Source organism: Lissotriton helveticus, chromosome 9, assembly GCF_964261635.1.
Source record: "Lissotriton helveticus chromosome 9, aLisHel1.1, whole genome shotgun sequence".
Lineage (NCBI taxonomy): Eukaryota > Metazoa > Chordata > Amphibia > Caudata > Salamandridae > Lissotriton > Lissotriton helveticus.
The window spans coordinates 1,288,828,041-1,288,845,772 of NC_136070.1; the positions used below are offsets into that span (position 1 = coordinate 1,288,828,041).

The 17,732-nt window shown below is 47.3% G+C and overlaps 1 protein-coding gene across 9 annotated transcripts in view; it reads right to left on the bottom strand.

The window, feature by feature from the left end:
- Positions 1 to 17,732, bottom strand: part of PBRM1 (polybromo 1) — a 298,934-nt gene that overhangs the window by 212,047 nt on the left and 69,155 nt on the right. For all 9 annotated transcript variants that reach the window (XM_078661902.1, XM_078661899.1, XM_078661897.1 and 6 more), the window contains exons 11-12: positions 5,555 to 5,843; positions 3,941 to 4,082 (exon numbers count right to left, since the gene is read on the bottom strand). In XM_078661902.1, the coding sequence (XP_078518028.1) occupies positions 3,941 to 4,082; positions 5,555 to 5,843 (431 nt within the window). The remainder of the gene's footprint in view (positions 1 to 3,940; positions 4,083 to 5,554; positions 5,844 to 17,732) is intronic.

Sequence of the window (17,732 nt, forward strand, 5' to 3'; positions counted from 1 at the left end):
TTGATACAGACGGCTTGGGTGCCGGCTTCGTCGCAGACGTCTTTGGGGCAGAAACAACTTTCGGTTCCGAGGCTCTCTTCAGATCTGATGTGCGCTGCTTCGGCTCCGAGTTCTTGCCTGACTTCGGCTGTGGCAATGTGGACTTTTTCGGTACTGGCGGCAAAACTACTTTTAAGGCTTTATATTTTTCCACACTAGTGGAAGGCTTTCCAGGTAGATTGATTTGCCTTTGTGTGCCTGCTGGTGGAGACCTCCATGGCCCGAGGGCAGTGGGGCCCTGAAAACCAATTTGGATAGGGTGTTGGGCGGCTTTCGCAGGAGTACTCCGTTGCCCCTGACTGGTACAGCGTCTTAACAGGTCTCATAGGTTTGCCTGCAGGATGCAGGGAAGCAGCTCTGCTTCCAGGCTTCGGAGAGACAGCACCTGCAGGACGAGTGGTCTTTTGTGTAATTGTGGAAGCCAGCAGACAGACCGGCAGGGTTGGCTCCAAGTCAGTTGCTGGTTCCTCTGTTCCTGCGACTCTTTACATCCGTCTTCTTCTTTCAGATCAGCAAGACCAGATTTTCTGGTACCGCAGGCTCCCTAAATACTAGATATAGGGGCGTTAGGGAAGTGTAGGGTAGTAACTAATGGACCACTTACCCCTGGGATCACTAAGCCCCCTATGACCACCACAGATGAGTTACTGACCCTCAGGGGTGAGGGTCTTTGCTCTCAGGAGGTCTGAAACAAAGCCTGCTCGGGCAGAGGGTGCTGATCCCCCCCCCCCTTGTCCAGGGCCCTTTGGCACCTGGGCAAGGTGGGAAAATTAGTAAGCAGTCCTCCCCCCCTACGGGGGGCTAACTGAAGTGAATGTGAAATTTCAGATGGCAAACTAAGGAATTCTGGGACAGGGTTATGACCACTTCCCACAGTAAGTGATCATACAGGGGGCTTAGTGACCTCAGGAGTAAGTAGTCAATTAGTTACTACCCTACACTCCACTAGTATTATATATGACCAACACTGACAAGAGAATTCTCTTCGAGGTGTATGTCACAAGTCTATTCGTGAATTTCCAAGTATAATGATTACAAGTTATTCTTCACAACGGCCGAAGTATAGCAGACAGCGTGATACCCGACATAATACTCTCACTTTACACGTATGCCCTGACGAAGTTCCCGTGACATTAGAGAACGAAACGCATTGGCTGTGTGCCGGTTTTAAAAACGGCTTTAAATAAAAAGAAGATGGATGGACTATACTTGTGATTTCTGATTGACTTCTATCAGAGTGCACCTTCCTTTCTCGTGAACAGCCTACCATCTCTTCCTGGACCCTAGTCACCACCAGAGACACCACTTCGACCATGAAGGGCATCCTCCCGGGGCCCCCACAAACCTCTGCCCGCCTCACATCTACCACAGAGCCGACATCGAACCAGAACTACGACGCCCCATCAACAACACCTTCAAGCCGGACACCCTACCCAAAGACTGGAGACGCGCAGAAGTCAGACCCCTGCTAAAGAAACCCTCAGCAGACCCCACGGACCTCAAGAACTACTGCCCCATCTCCCTTTCACGGCCAAAGTCACCGAGACGATCGTCAATGCCCAGCTAACAAAATTCATCGAAGAAAACTACATCCTCGACCCCTCCCAATCCGGCTTCCGCAGCATCCAGAGCACCAAGACCGCTCTACTCGCCGCCACAGATGACATCCGCACCCTCCTCGACCAAGAATACACCGCAGCCCTGATCCTGCTCACCTCTCTGCAGCGTTTTACACCGTCTCCAACCGCAAACTCACCGCCAGACTCCATGATGCAGGCGTACAGGGAACCGCCATCCACTGGATCAGATCCTTTCTCACCGGTAGAACCCATAGAATCAGATTGCCACCCTTCCTCTCCAAACCTACGGAAATCAACTGCGGAGTACACCAAGGATCGTCACTCAGCCCCAGTCTCTTCAACATCTACATGGCCCCCCTCGCCGCCATCGTCAGACACCGCGAACTCAGCATAGTATCCTACGCAGATGACACCCAGCTCATCCTCTCCTTCAAGGACCCCAACTCTCATCTTCCAGGAAGGTATGAAGGATGTCACATCATGGATGAGCAGAAGCTCCCTGAAGCTCAACTCGGAGAAGACAGAGGTCCTCGTCCTCTGACCCTCCCCCTCTGCGTGGGACAACACCTGGTGGCCCACGGCCCTCAGCTGCCCCTCCCCACCCCCACGGACCACGCCCGAAACCTCTGCATCGTACTCCACTCCTCCCTCTTCATGACAAGACAGGTCAACGCTGTCGCCGCTAGCTGCTTCAACAAGCTCCACATCCTCCAAAAGACCTTCAAATGGATCCCCCCCAGAATCCAGGAAAACCGTCACCCACACACTCAACCAGCAGACTGGACTACGGAAACGCCTTCTATGCCGGTCACTGCTCCACAAACTTCACACCATACAAAACACCGCAGCCAGACTCGTCCTCAGCATCCCCCAACACGAACACATCACCCAGCACCGGCGTGACCTCCACTGGCTACCCCGTCGAGTAGAGAGTCACTTTCAAGACACTCACCCACGCCTACAAATGCTTCCACAAAACCGGACCCCAATACCTCAACGAGAGAATCTCCTTCCACATACCCAAGAGAAACCTCCGATCCGGCGATCTTGCCCTCGAATTCGCAAAGCCAGAACCGGTGGAAGGGCCTTCTCCTACATCGCGGCCAAGATCTGGAACGAGCTCCCGATCGTCATCAGATGAGTATCCTCCCTGAACATCTTGAGGAAGACACTCAAGACCTGGCTCTTCGACCGAACAGAGCTGCCCCCCACCCTCCAGAGACCCTCACGGGAGAGTAGCACGCTTAAAATTCACCTGATTGATTGATTGAAAAAGACGACGCGATCAATAACAATACAGATAGAGGGAAGGAACAAGTGTAGACCGAAAAGAGCGGCGCAACAGTGTCGAACCGGAGCACAGGAGCACACATCCAAAAGAGACCGCGGAAAGAAAATCTAACAAGGAGTTCGATGACCAAGGGCGTTACCAGCAAGAGGAGGAGTAACTGTACCTTGTAACTCAAAACACTTCGACGAAACAACTTGCACACATCCGAGCCTAACACTAGATGGCAGAAGTATGCCCAGCATGTCTATCTACAGCCACACATGCCTTGAACATTTGTGTTACAATCATGGTCCTACACTAATTGACACGCAAAATATGTTGTTCTTTGACAAGCTGCTTGCTAAAGGATGGAGATACAAAGTGAGGGGGATTGATATGTTGCACTGAGCTCATGAAAAATCAGCCGAATGCTATTAAAAATAGAAAATCATAGCGAGGCATTACACTTTGAAATTCTGAAAAGTGTAGTAAACATTTCAGGCTGGAGTCCTTATCCAATATACATGGGTCTTTATAATTCAAAGCACAACTTTACTGGAGTCACATTCACGGGTGTGTGATATGCTTTAAAAAGAACCTTATAACAATAATAATAAAAAATTGCGCCAAATTCTTTCCAAGTTGTGGCTCTGTACACGTGATACCCGGACACACATGCAGACCAAAGGCAGGCCCTGCTTCTTCACGCAAGAGGAGAAACAGAGGTATGGGAGGGAGGAGGCTGCTCCGTGATTAGTTACTGCACATGCGAGGCACAGCACACGTGAACATGCTCGCACCTTTAAAAGTGTGCCACGGGTTATGTGGTTGGGTCTTTTCCACCTGCTGTAGGAACATCCAAATACAACTGGAGGGAGAGGAGACGGGGTGTAGTACCGCAATGCGTTTAAGACCAGAATTTTAAAAGCATGAATGTCCTGACCTTGCCTGACAGATTATCCTTGCATGCCCGGACTCAGAAACAATAAACATTCTAATCAGCCCATTTATGAACAGGTTTGCGTTGGAAAGGTGGCGTCAGAGAACGTACCTGCATCAGCTGCTGCAGCTTGAAGACTCGCTTGTAGATGGCAGAGTTGGGGACGTTGTAACGCTTGGCGTTCTCAAACATCAGGTTCAGGTCGGCCTCCAGGTGGTCCAGGCCCTCGTACTCCTGGCTCTTCAGCTTAGTTCTGCAAGAAAACAAGAAGACTGAAGGTCCTTCCCAGTTCCATCCATGATCCCTCCATCACTAGGAGCACATGGGGCGCGATTGAGGGTCACAGCAAAGAGAACCTGGCGGTGCTCTCGGAGGGTCTTTAAAACACATTTCTGAATACATTTCTCCCTGTGCACAATCCACAGACTTTTATCCAGCCCCTTGCATAAGTTCCCCGACCATCCTGTAACTTGGATGAGGGCTCGAGCCTGGAATGGGATACAGGATGCTTTATGTGCCGGCAAACGCTACAGGTCAAAAGATACTGGGTTTGTGTGACGACCTTCCGTTGCCGCAAGCCATGGCGGGGGTATCGGCACAGATTTTTAACAATGCTGGGCACCTTCCTTGTGATGAACATGGAGCCACAATCAGGACTTGGGAAACTAGAGGTCTCTTCTGAAAGTAGGAGGTGAGGTTTGCCTGAAAACGTATCACATCACTGTACAAAGGAATTGTTGTGGTGTTAAAAACAAATCTACATCTGTAATGCCCCAGAACGTTTGTTTTTGCACTGAACTGATGGCAAACTTAAAACACGTCTACTCTCTGATCATCAATATACGCAGCGAAGCACTGCTTGATATCGCTAACGGGAGCCGAAAAGCAGTTGAAAGGGTTTTGAACTTTATGCAAATCAGAGAAATGGGCCTGTTGTGCTCACAAGTGTTCTTACTGGGGGAGGGGGGGGCTGGTCCTTCGTTCCACCATCAGCACAGGGAGGGACTGGACTGTCGAGCTTTTACCAAAAGAAACAAACTACTTCAACATGTCATTGAACGGTCATTGCCTCCGCGAACACTTTGCAGGCATGGCTGAAAAACCACTTTAAACCTACTTGTTTTTTTATTTTCAAATGAATGTTGCCAGGGAGCTTGACAGTCATTTCTACGTTACAGTGGAAGTAATTCTGCACACACACCACGGATTACTGGCCTGCACGTTTGTATGTATTTAGGCTAAGCAACACTTTATTACTACACACTCCTATGCCTCTGGCAGGAATTTAAAGCTTCATGTAACAGGACCTTAAACTGGACAAAGGGAAGGGAGCCGACAGGCAGGCAAGCGGCAGAACCTGAGGAGGAAAGAATGGAGGAAAGGGAGAGCAGAGCAAAGGGAGCATCCCCGCACCGGGTATCAAAACTAAGGCTGGTTTTATTAGGCTGTGAAAATGGTAAATACAACCACTGGCGTTCCGGACACCTCAAACAGCGCCGGGTAATTAGGATATTAAGACGCCCGTTAAGGGCCTCACTCTTAAGCCTCAGTTCATCTGCTGCAATGAGGCTCAGGAAGCTTCATCTGTCACAGGTCTTACCCTTGAACCTCAACTAATCTGCTGCAAAAGAGTCATATAATTATAACATTTCCTTTTGGTCGAACCCGTACCCAACCCTCATCTGTGAGTCGATGTTTGCGAGGGGTCTCACTCATGAATCTCACCTAATCTGCTGCAGCGAGATGGGGACCTTGATTTGCTGGTAATAGTCGGGGTACTTCTTCCGTGATGGCAAGTGGTAAAAGGGCTTTGCTATTAACTGCCCTTGGTTGTTCCGACAACTTCGAACGGTGTCATAGAGCTGATACAGGGGGTTCGACGGGTCCATAAAAGAGCAGTTGCTTTCCGCTTCGGAATCCACGTCGTCATATCTGGAAGAAGGAGTGGACGTGGACACTGCAGGAGGGGTCGGCGTGAGGGCTGGAGTTGGAATCGGGGTCCGAGTTGGAGTTGCTGAGGAAAAAATATTTTAATAGGTTATTGTTTCACGAAAATAATAAGGTCATCCAAACATACAACTGCAACAGTCTGGACTGCGAATAACGAAGGCTGCATGTCTGCATTCGACTCAGTCGTCACCCTTTCACACTAAAGAAAGAACCACTGAATTGAGAAATGACAAAACTAGTTACTGAAGCCTAAAGACAAATCCGTTCATAGAGCAGGCAATATATGTATACGACTACTGTGATGCTGAAGGCTTTTCAAAGGTAGATAAGTGGCAGTCAGACCTCCTGAACTCGTATACTTTCTCTATTTTCAACATGCACGCTGCAGCAGTTTAGAAGCAGGGTAACCCTGTAAATCAATATGGCTCCTGGGAAACCATGGCTCGAACAAGGACAAATCCACCAAGGGCCTCTGAAGAGCCACTCCATAGTCTGAAATAATACCGCAGATATCAAAACCCTCTCAGCGTAGACCCACATTCATCCTGCAACTTCCTTCATGCTAATTTAGGCTGTTAGACTGAAATGTTATTTAGACAAAAACTGAATTGAAGTACCTGTGAAATGTATACGTATCAGTATACCATCTTTATTCGGCTTTATATCTTAAAACCATAAAAGCACAAAAGAAATACAATAAAAAATTTGTCGTTTCAGTACCAAACCAAAATACAAGGACATAGATAACCGAACACACAAATGCGAAGCCACAAATGGGTGACAAACAATACCACATTCACAAAGATTTGATCCAGAGCACAAAACATCACCACACTAGGAGTTCGAAGGGATCGGACATAAAAACCAAACAGTACAAAGTGCATAGTGCCGGGAAGGGTAAGCGTAACACAACCTAGTTATTCACAGCTGGACCCGAGTCTAATAGCAGATTTTTAAAAGTTAAGTATGTAAAAACAGTGCGACCCGTGAGCATTTGACCAAAGATAAAAGCGGGTCGCACTTGCATTTATTTTTTTCAAACCGGAATAAAAAAAGACTTCCTGAGGGTATTGTAAAAACTGCAAAACATCATAAAATGTACCATATCCTGTGGGGATTTTCCGTCGCAACCACAGGACGCGAGTATTTGACTCTTGCGTAGCCCCCTCCGATGGGATAAAAGAAGATAAAAAAGGTGAACCCTGGACCTAGCAGTAAAGATCTGTCCGATGAATTTATGAAGCCAGTAGATACGGCTCCTCCAGGTGGGTGGTTCTTAACATGATAAAACGACGAGCACTGGGCTTCAAAAGCTCCTTCCCTCCCCTGGCCACCATCTGCTGCTCAAAGAAGGCCCCCTTGAGGGTGTTTAAATCCGTCTTGTTGACCCGGTCGGAGTTAGTAAGAAGGTCTCCTCTCCCAGTACTCATTGGACTTCCTTCAATGTATTTAAGCCACTGTACATAGGAGCGGTACAAAAGGGGGTGGTGATGGACGGAGCATCTGAACCAATCAAACACTCACACCCAGTCAAAAGATCTGGGTTAGACCCATCACCGTTCTTTAGCCCACTCTGCCACCCCAGTTCAGACATGGCTATATGCAAATCAGTCTGACCCTGTGCCTCATGGGAACAGTCCAGCCCGAACTGCCAAGCCATGCCTTCCCTGGACCGGAAACAAGCTTCCGGGGACCGGTTTCTGGCACTACAGCCGTCTTCAGCCCGGCTTGCCTGAATCCAGTGGCAAAGTGAGCAAGGGACTCACGTCTGAGCATACCCTGCCACACTTATGGCGGCCAAAAGCGGTACAAAAGGGGGTGGTGATGGACGGAGCATCTGAACCAATCAAACACTCACACCCAGTCAAAAGATCTGGGTTAGACCCATCACCGTTCTTTAGCCCACTCTGCCACCCCAGTTCAGACATGGCTATATGCAAATCAGTCTGACCCTGTGCCTCATGGGAACAGTCCAGCCCGAACTGCCAAGCCATGCCTTCCTTGGACCGGAAACAAGCTTCCTAGGACCGGTTTCTGGCATTACAGCCGTCTTCAGCCCGGCTTGCTTGAATCCAGTGGCAAAGTGAGCAAGGGACTCACGTCTGAGCATACCCTGCCACACTTGGCGGCCAAAAGCGGTACAAAAGGGGGTGGTGATGGACGGAGCATCTGAACCAATCAAACACTCACACCCAGTCAAAAGATCTGGGTTAGACCCATCACCGTTCTTTAGCCCACTCTGCCACCCCAGTTCAGACATGGCTATATGCAAATCAGTCTGACCCTGTGCCTCATGGGAACAGTCCAGCCCGAACTGCCAAGCCATGTCTTCCCTGGACCGGAAACAAGCTTCCGAGGACCGGTTTCTGGCATTACAGCCATCTTCAGCCCGGCTTGCTTGAATCCAGTGGCAAAGTGAGCAAGGGACTCACGTCTGAGCATACCCTGCCACACTTATGGCGGCCAAAAGCGGTACAAAAGGGGGTGGTGTTGGACGGAGCATCTGAACCAATCAAACACTCACACCCAGTCAAAAGATCTGGGTTAGACCCATCACCGTTCTTTAGCCCTCTCTGCCACCCCAGTTCACACATGGCTATATGCAAATCAGTCTGACCCTGTGCCTCATGGGAACAGTCCAGCCCGAACTGCCAAGCCATGCCTTCCTTGGACCGGAAACAAGCTTCCTAGGACCGGTTTCTGGCATTACAGCCGTCTTCAGCCCGGCTTGCTTGAATCCAGTGGCAAAGTGAGCAAGGGACTCATGTCTGAGCATACCCTGCCACACTTATGGCGGCCAAAAGCGGTACACTTTGCCACTGGATTCAAGCAAGCCGGGCTGAAGACGGCTGGAATGCCAGAAACCGGTCCTCGGAAGCTTGTTTCCGGTCCAGGGAAGACATGGCTTGGCAGTTCGGGCTGGACTGTTCCCATGAGGCACAGGGTCAGACTGATTTGCATATAGCCATGTCTGAACTGGGGTGGCAGAGTGGGCTAAAGAACGGTGATGGATTAAACCCAGATCTTTTGACTGGGTGTGAGTGTTTGATTGATTCAGATGCTCCTTCCATCACCACCCCCTTTTGTACCACTGTACATAGGAGACATGGGCTTAGGCCAAAAAGTCTTTTAAGATCACTTTATTAGCAAAATGCTAATAAATCGGAGATATAAGTCATGCCAAACTCCTCGTGTACAGTGAAGGAGTGAGTACCCTCGGGGACAGATAAAAGTTGTCTCATGAACTTGTTTTCCAGTTTGGAGATCATCTGATTGGATATACCCCCAGATTTTGCTGCTAAAAAAGTGCCTTAAAAATCCACTTGCCCAATAGGCCCCTACTGGTCTTTTCCCTAATCTAGATGCGAAGTTAAATATGGATGCAGAGTCCTGTGCCAGGTAATTTTTCTTACGAATGAGCTGGGGCCCCCATTTCAATTTAGCATCTATCAAAGCCCCCAGGTAGGAGAAAAGACTTGATTTTGGGATCGGTGACGCCCCTACCTTAAAGGTGTAAGGTCTGCTACTACGGGCCCCCACTTGCATGATGTAGGACTTAGAGTTGCTAACATTCAAGTCCTGTTTCCCCATGAAATGATCAAATGAGTCTAAAAGGGTTTGCAGGCCCCGTTCGGTCCTGGCCATTATAACAGTTTTGTCTGCGTACAGCAAGACTGGGAGGCCTCGCGGTCCCACCTGAGGAAAGACAACCTGGGCCTCCAGTAAGGTCTTCTCCAAGTTATTGATATAGATGTGAAATAAAGAAGGGGCCACGATAGAACCCTGGCGGACCCCACTCCGTATAGGGAAGGTGTGCGAGACCTTCTGATCGCCTTGAGGAAAATTGAATTTTGCCTTGTCATATGTGCCTACGTGTTCCCCATCCTATGTTATATGTGCATGATCGATATGCATATATCCCCCTATGATCGATTAAAGACGCAATTATAGTTGTGTCCAACTCTAGTATGCCAGTATCCAGTTCTCGTGAAAGCAACGAGTATTAGGCCTATGTTGCCACGTTTTACAGTGTGCACGTTAATTCCCCGCATTGTCCCCGTTTCTAGGCCTCAAAAGGCCCGGACACCAGATTCAAGCTCCAGTCTCCTGAACCCACTCCGAGGAGCGACGCAGCCCCCACCTGCATCCCTGACCCTTCACTTACTTCCTGCCGTACAGCGCGGTGCCCGGCCTGGCTCTGCCTGCCTGTCTGCCAAGAGTATGTTATGCCTCTAGTTATCAGTTCAGCTCTCCTTCTTCACATTCCTGAGTTAGCGAACCGCATAAACATCCCCTGCTATAGTCTAGTCTCTCTGTCTGCATGTAAGAGAAATACTGTATTAATATTCATAGAAGATTCATAGCACACGCAATACATGTAGAATATATGCATGCACCAGCCTTAGTGTCAAGTAGCCTTTGCCCTGATAACTTTTAGATTCTATCAACATGTACTCCAAACACCAGATACCAGATATGCTATAGGTACATGTCGTCCTGACACCGCAGACTTTAGTCTCCTCTTCTAGTGCAGAAGTCATAGCCCCCAGCTCTCCCCGGTAACACGTCATTGCCCGTTTGCGCGCACCACTAGGTTAAAGGTCCCAGCTGCTCAGGTAGCCCCCTCCATGTTTCCGCCCATTCATGACACTTCTGTGACGTTCTCATCACATGTCTACGTGCACGCCCTGTGCACGCCTTCTTTTCACGCCCATGTCTTCTTATCTTACGCTTGTCACTAGTTACGCCTACTGTATGTAATGTAATTGTGATATTCTACTATATATATCTTGTACTGTTGATGAAACGTTGCAGCTGCCTCTCTATTTTATTTCAGGCTGTCCCGATTCTGTCCCTTCCCTTTTGCCTGAATAAAGCCCGTTCGACTCAGATTCCTCGGATCCTGCCTCTTATTTATTGAGCTATCTGTTATTATTAATGTATTCAAAAACAGTACCGGTATTTAATTATTTATTTACCACATAAATGGCGCCCGAATAGGGACGTGCCCTTTCCCCACGCGCCGGCGATGTAACGCAGGTCCCCTGACCCTCTGCAGCCGTGACGGAACTATACCGTGCACGTGCAGATATTTCTGCTTCAAGTCTCCCTCAGGCCCACGGAGGAGACGGAACCTGCGGTCCGGCATCCAGACGAGGCGGTGTGGAATGCGGTTCGTCCCGACCAGAGCCCAAGCCGAGAGTGCGAGGTCCGAGGTATCCGGAGGCCCACCTGTTTCTGAAGTCCGAAGTTCGTAGTCCGACGTCATAGCAGTCCAGTCCAGTCCGAGGCCTTCCAGTTTCTGCTTCCCGGTGAGTACCGTTGCGGGGGGAAGTATCTAGACAGGATCATTAGTTTGTTCCTGGTCCGATGGGTTTGGGTACACAGATCCAGTCCGAAGTATTCACCTAGGTGGATACGGTATGACGTGTCTCTTTATGAGACCGGTATGTTCTGTACTGTTTTGGCAGTGCATCCAGTAATTCTAGTAAGTCCGTTCTCGAGAAATTCATGTGGTATGTTTTCAGTGTATCAGGTGGCATTCTGTTCGAACTGTTATTACTGTATTTCTATGTCGTGGTATGAGTGATTTGTTTTGCCATTTCATTACTGTGATTATTGTGTATTGTGTTCGCAAGTAAAATTCCGAAATGCCTCTGTTCTCGAAATTACGTCAGATAAAAACCATAAAAGGGTTACTCGAAGAAGCAGTTCCTGTTCCTCCTAGGGACAGTCCTGGACATTTCATGTATCACAAGCATGGCTTAGATGCCATATTATATCTAGACTTATGGGCGGATTATACTAAAGATCTTGAAGAGAAATATAGATGGCCTGTATCAGGTACATGGGATGCCGAGTGCATCATGCGAGTAGAAGAAGCGTTATGGAAAAAGAAAGTTAGACAGTCCCAGAAAGATGCCATCGAGTTATGGCGCAAAGAATCTCATAAAAGAACCGAAAAAGAATTCAGAAAAACAGAATTAAGTAGGGAATCCTCAGAGAAAGCCCAATAAAGGGAATTAATAGAAGAAGGTGAACGAGTTAGAGCAGAACAGTCAGACAGACAGAGAAATGCCCTTATTAAAGGTATGTATCCTCTTCTTGCCGAGGGCTTGCCGAAGGCAACCCCGGAAGCACCCTGTAATCTACCGCCACCATTGGTCCCGATTAAGCTACGTCATAAACCGACCGCAGCTGAAATTTTTCTCTCGTCCTACTTGGACGACACAGTCCCAGAATATGCAAATCCTATTCCGCCTGCTCACCCACAGCCTCCTGTTAATAATGTAATTCCTGTTCCTCCAGCCACTGGTCCCGGGGGCCAAGTTAATGTGCCAGCACCCTCGGACCAGCCCACAGTAAATGTACCCGCTTTGCCAGTCACTTTACCAGCACGTCCAGTATTAACCGACGATTCTGGTTCAGGAGCAGTGGGGGGAAGTGCTCCTAACACCCCGCCTCAAGCAAGACGACTGACGCCGCACGACGCAGCGTTACAGCGTACGCCAAAACTGGCTACACACGCAGATCTCAAGCGACTTCTTACTGACTGTATATATGATCCAGTTCCAGGCGAAGATCATATGGTAATATATTCATTACGTTTAAGACGGGTTGCCACCTTTCTGGCCACCCTGCCCGATATGAGGGAACATCTAGACAGAATATATCGTTTTATCCGTACAGGAGAGAATCCAGGAAGTATTCATGAAGCTATGGCATACAGAAAAACCGAGACTCAACATATGATTTTACAGTTCTTGATTAACTGTTTAATAAGAGAACAAGATTATCCTGATAAAGATAAAGAAGAGATGAAAGGTCTGACTAAGTGGAGTGACAATATAGCCGAGGGAAAACACAAGACACAAGGTAGTGTAGACAGTATGTACAAGAAAATTCGTAAGGAAATTATAAGTATACACCAGAAAGAGAAAGCAAAAAGAGAAACCGAGAAAGAGTATGACTCTTCTAATGAAGAGGTAGACAGCGAGAATCCTTCCAGAATAGCGTATGTAGGTAGAACTAGACTTTGACCGACATTCACGCCTAGATTACAAGAAAGCTTTTCCTCCTCCAGCACCAGAACAGTGTTCTCTTGAGCAAGTATTCCAGGTTACCGATCAAATTCTGAAATCACGAATAGGTTATAGCGAGCTTAGTACAATGCATGAACAAGAACTAGCCCGATCAGCAGTCCGATGGACTAGTGATTCTACCACGTTTCCAGATGAAATAGTGGCCCAAATGTTTCTGAAACTGCCCCCAGCCGAGCAACGTCTGGTGGGTACGTATATGATCCAGCACCTCATTACACTGTATGAGGATCAGCATTCCGATCCAGGTCCTCTACATGATGTATTAAACGAGTTACTCCTAAACAAATGGAAAGGACTAGGTACCGATTTAATTAGTGTCATATTGGAACAGCGCCACAAATACAGAACGTTTCTGAATCCACATTTTGTTCCCGTCTCACCCCCAGAAAGAAAATCATTCTACATAGATAGACAGAATCCGTTACGAGAAGTACATCCAGTTAAGGTAGAGGGGGGTGGCCTAGAACGAGTATTTGTCTACACCCCTATCACGAAAATAGAACTCTTGGAAATGAAAAAGTTAATACCCTGTCACGATAAAGATCCAGCAGGGTTCCACCGTGAATTAAAGGACATGCTCCGTATGGGAGAATACACGTATCCTGACATCATTAAAATGTTAAAGGTCCTGTTGCCTGCGGGCATATATGAAAAACTCAAAGAAAAAGAATGGGAGGTGGGAGAGAAAAGGATAGATTGGACAGCATTAGAAACTGAAGATAATACACGAGTACCAGGTACCGGTCTGGGGTATAAAGCTAAAGCATTGCCCGAGTTATTAATACAAGTTTTGCCAAGATTACTAGCCACAAAAAAGGAAGATTGGGATGCCATCTCAGCCTGTAAACAGAAACAAGACGAAGACACTAGTGATTTTTATTCCAGATTTGAGAAATGTTTCATTATTAATAGTGGTCTGAAAACAAGTAGTGAATCGTATCCCCATCTTTTTGTTACCAAACTAGTCGAGAATTCAAGTCCACAAGTTAAAAATCGAGTACTGAAAGTCGAAAGTACCTGGCAAGCTAATACCCCGTCACAGATGCTCCAGATGTTACAGTATCACCAGAACATAATTAGGGAAGAGCAGGAACACGAAAGGAGACGTATGAAAGACACGAAAATGAAAGTACTAGTTGCACAGTCTGTTCCACAAGATAGTCAGAAGAGGGGTCCGAATCAAGCCAGTCATCCTGCAGCTCCCGTTAAAGGGACATGCAATTACGGTAAACAGCCAGGTCATTATATAAACGAATGTGCAGTTCTGAAACACAATATAGCTACTGGTAAAACGAAAGAGAGACCACGTCCGCTTAGACAAGAACAAGTTTCACAGAATTCCCAGCCACCGCAAAATGCACCACAGACAGTTACAGTACCGCAGCCTATAGCTGCAACACAACACGTTACACAGCAGATGTACCAGTACGCACAGACAGAGTATCCAGATTATCAGCCATATTCATGAAACAGCCTAGAGAGGGAGGTAGGCTTGCCTCTCATCGAGATTCCTGTAGATCAAGAGGATCCCTATGTACATAGTCAAGTATTAGGGAAAGACAGAAAGTTTCTGATTGATACAGGGGCAAGTAGGACTACCATCAGTCATGACGAGGTTCCAGGGGCTCCACTCTCAGGCTCTAGAAATGTTTCCCTTGGATTTTCAGGAAAGCCTATTGTTAATGAAATATCGAAACCAGTTACTCTAGAAGTTGGTCCATTGTCCCGAACTACAGATTTGTTACTCACGAAATCATGTCCAGAAAATGTATTAGGCATTAAAACTCTCAAAGAATTAGGAGCAGTAATATGTTGTTCCCCAGAAGGGGTACGACTGTTCTTGAGAGATTTTAAAGGTCATTATGTATTACGTGATTTTGACCCAAGATTATTGAATGTACCACAGCATTTATGGGCGCAAGGTCCAACTGATGTAGGTTGTATGCACATCACACCCCATCATGTCACTCTGAAGAAAGGTGTTGTATTACCACGAATCCGACAGTACAAATTGCCACCTGAGGCTGTAGCAGCCTTATCCAAAATTATTGACGAGCTTATTGTTCAAGGAGTAGTTGTAGAAACTGACTCCAATGTATGTAATTCTCCTATCATTCCGATTCTAAAACGTACTGATCCAAATGCACCTCCAGTTTATCGATTAGTGATTGACCTTCGAGAACTTAATAAATGTATCATACCCCAGTACCCAGTGGTTCCAGATATTTCTTCCCTATTGACAGCCATTGATTCCGAAGCTACGTTCTTCACTGTTATCGATCTCAAGAACGCATTCTTTAGTGTCCCCATTCATCCAGACAGCCAGTTCCTTTTCGGATTCTGTTTAAATGGAAGAAGCTATAAATTCACACGAGCTCCTCAAGGTTTCACAGAAAGTCCTAGTATTTACAGTCAGGCACTGAAAAGACAACTAGACAATATTCACATGCCAACTGACACTGCTCTGCTCCAGTATGTCGATTATCTATTGATCACAGCCCGTTCTGAACGTGACTGCGAACGTGCGTCACTTACAGTCTTGTATTTCCTGGCCGAGATGGGGCACAAGGTGTCCCCTTCCAAATTGCAATTCTGTGTCCAGCAAGTGGTCTACCTTGGACACTTACTGTCCAAGAGGGGTAGGCAGTTGACACCAGACCGTATCCAGTTAATAGCACATCTTCCACAGCCCAAGACACAGAAGGAGGTACGAGCTTTTATCGGCCTCACTTCTTACTGCAGACAATGGATTCCTCAGTATGCATTTCTAGCCAAGCCACTGATACAGTTAACGACACAGGAGGCAGCCGTATCGACTGTCCTCCCTTGGACCCAAGAACATACACTTGTTTTCAATGAATTAAAGAAAGCTTTATGTCAAGCACCTGTTCTAGCAACACCAAACTACAGTAAGCCTTTTACACTTTTTGTCACTGAACGTGATGGTACTGCATTGTCTGTTCTCACACAAGATCAAGCAGGACAATACAAGCCATGTGCTTATTTTTCTAGCACATTAGATCCAGTGGCCCAGGCTCTGCCTGCGTGCCTCAAGTCAGTTGCAGCCACAGCTCTAGCTATCAGACAAAGTGATTCCATAGTGTTAGGACACTCCCTGACAGTACAAGTTCCACACTCCGTGGAAGTTCTTTTAAACCGAACACAGACTCAGCACTTGACAATTGCACGTTTAACAGGGTATGAACTGACACTGTTCCAGCCACACATAGAAATCAGACGCTGCAACATTTTAAATCCAGCTACACTGTTACCGTCAGTTACTTCAAATCCTGCCACACATGACTGTGTGGAAGTTGTTAGCACCATGACAAAGCCAAGACAAGACTTGACAGATAGTGCATTACCTGATCCCGACCTGACACTTTATGTGGATGGTTCATGTATGAGAACAAGTGCAGGAGAACTAGTAGCCGCGTATGCAGTGACTACCGACACTGAAGTTATAGAAACACATCGTATTGATACCCTGTCTGCTCAAGCAGCAGAGCTTGTCGCTCTGACCCAAGCCTGCATACGTGCCAAGAACCTGAAAGTAAACATATACACAGATTCCTGTTATGCATTCGGAGTCGTACACGACTTTGGAGTGCTCTGGCAAGAAAGAGGTTTTATGACTTCTCATGGAACCAAGATTCAGCATGGCCCCCTCATTCAAGCTTTGTTAAATGCAATACATTTACCGACAGCTATCGCTATCATGAAGTGCAAGGCACATACGAAAGTCACTGACATCATTTCCCAGGGTAACGATCTAGCAGATCGAACAGCCAAGCTCACAGCTCAGACTCCAGACATTCCAGTTAACCCGACACAGACAGACATTCCAGATCAGACTACTTGTATGACAGTTAAGGACCCTACCCAAGATGTAATAGATATACAGTTACATGCTACTCCCGATGAAATCAAGAAATGGTCTGAACAAGGAGGGGTCCAGACAGATCAAGGATGGTTGACTAAGGGAAAAGCCACATGGTTCCTCCCCGACTCTATGGTTAAAGTCATTATTAACACCGCACATAGTCCAGCACACTTAGGAGAAAAAGCCATGTTAGACAGCATCCAGAACCTCTGGTTCAACAAGCATTTACAAGCAGCAGCCAAGCAGAAAGTGCGTACCTGCATGATCTGTTGTCAGTTCAATCCAGGTAAAGGTGTTCCGGTGGAACAAGGTGGATTCCATCCTCCTGACCACCCTTTTGAAGTCCTCCAGATGGACTATATTCAGATGGAGCGATGTCGAGGTTTCAAGTATGTCCTCGTAGTTGTATGCGCTTTGTCCAGGTGGACAGAAGCATATCCAGTTCCAGATTACACAGCTGCGACCACTGCCAGGCAGTTGGTTCGTGAGTATTTTCCCCGCTATGGATTGCCTAGGGTCGTGTATTCAGACAACGGCCAGCCATTCTCATCCGAGCTCATGAAACAAGTATCCCTTCTGTTAGGGTACCAGTGGAAGTTCCATTGTGTACGACATCCTGAAGCAGCCGGTCTCGTAGAGAGACATAATCAGACACTGAAAATCCGAATTGCCAAAGTATGTGCAGAGAAAGGTGTAGATTGGATGGTAGCACTGCCAGTCGCCCTTTTCTATATGAGAATGGTCGCTCATTCCCGTTCAGGTCTATCTCCGTATGAGGTAGTGTTCGGTCGTCCCCCAAATATGTGGGGTACACCTAGACCACGTACAATTACAGATGTTGACAGTAATATGCTGACAGATTACCTAGCCTCCTTGATGTCTGCACTACAATCTTGTCGTTCACAGGTTGCCGCTGCTTTTCCAGACAACACCGAAGTGAAACCGCATAAGGTCATACCAGGCGACC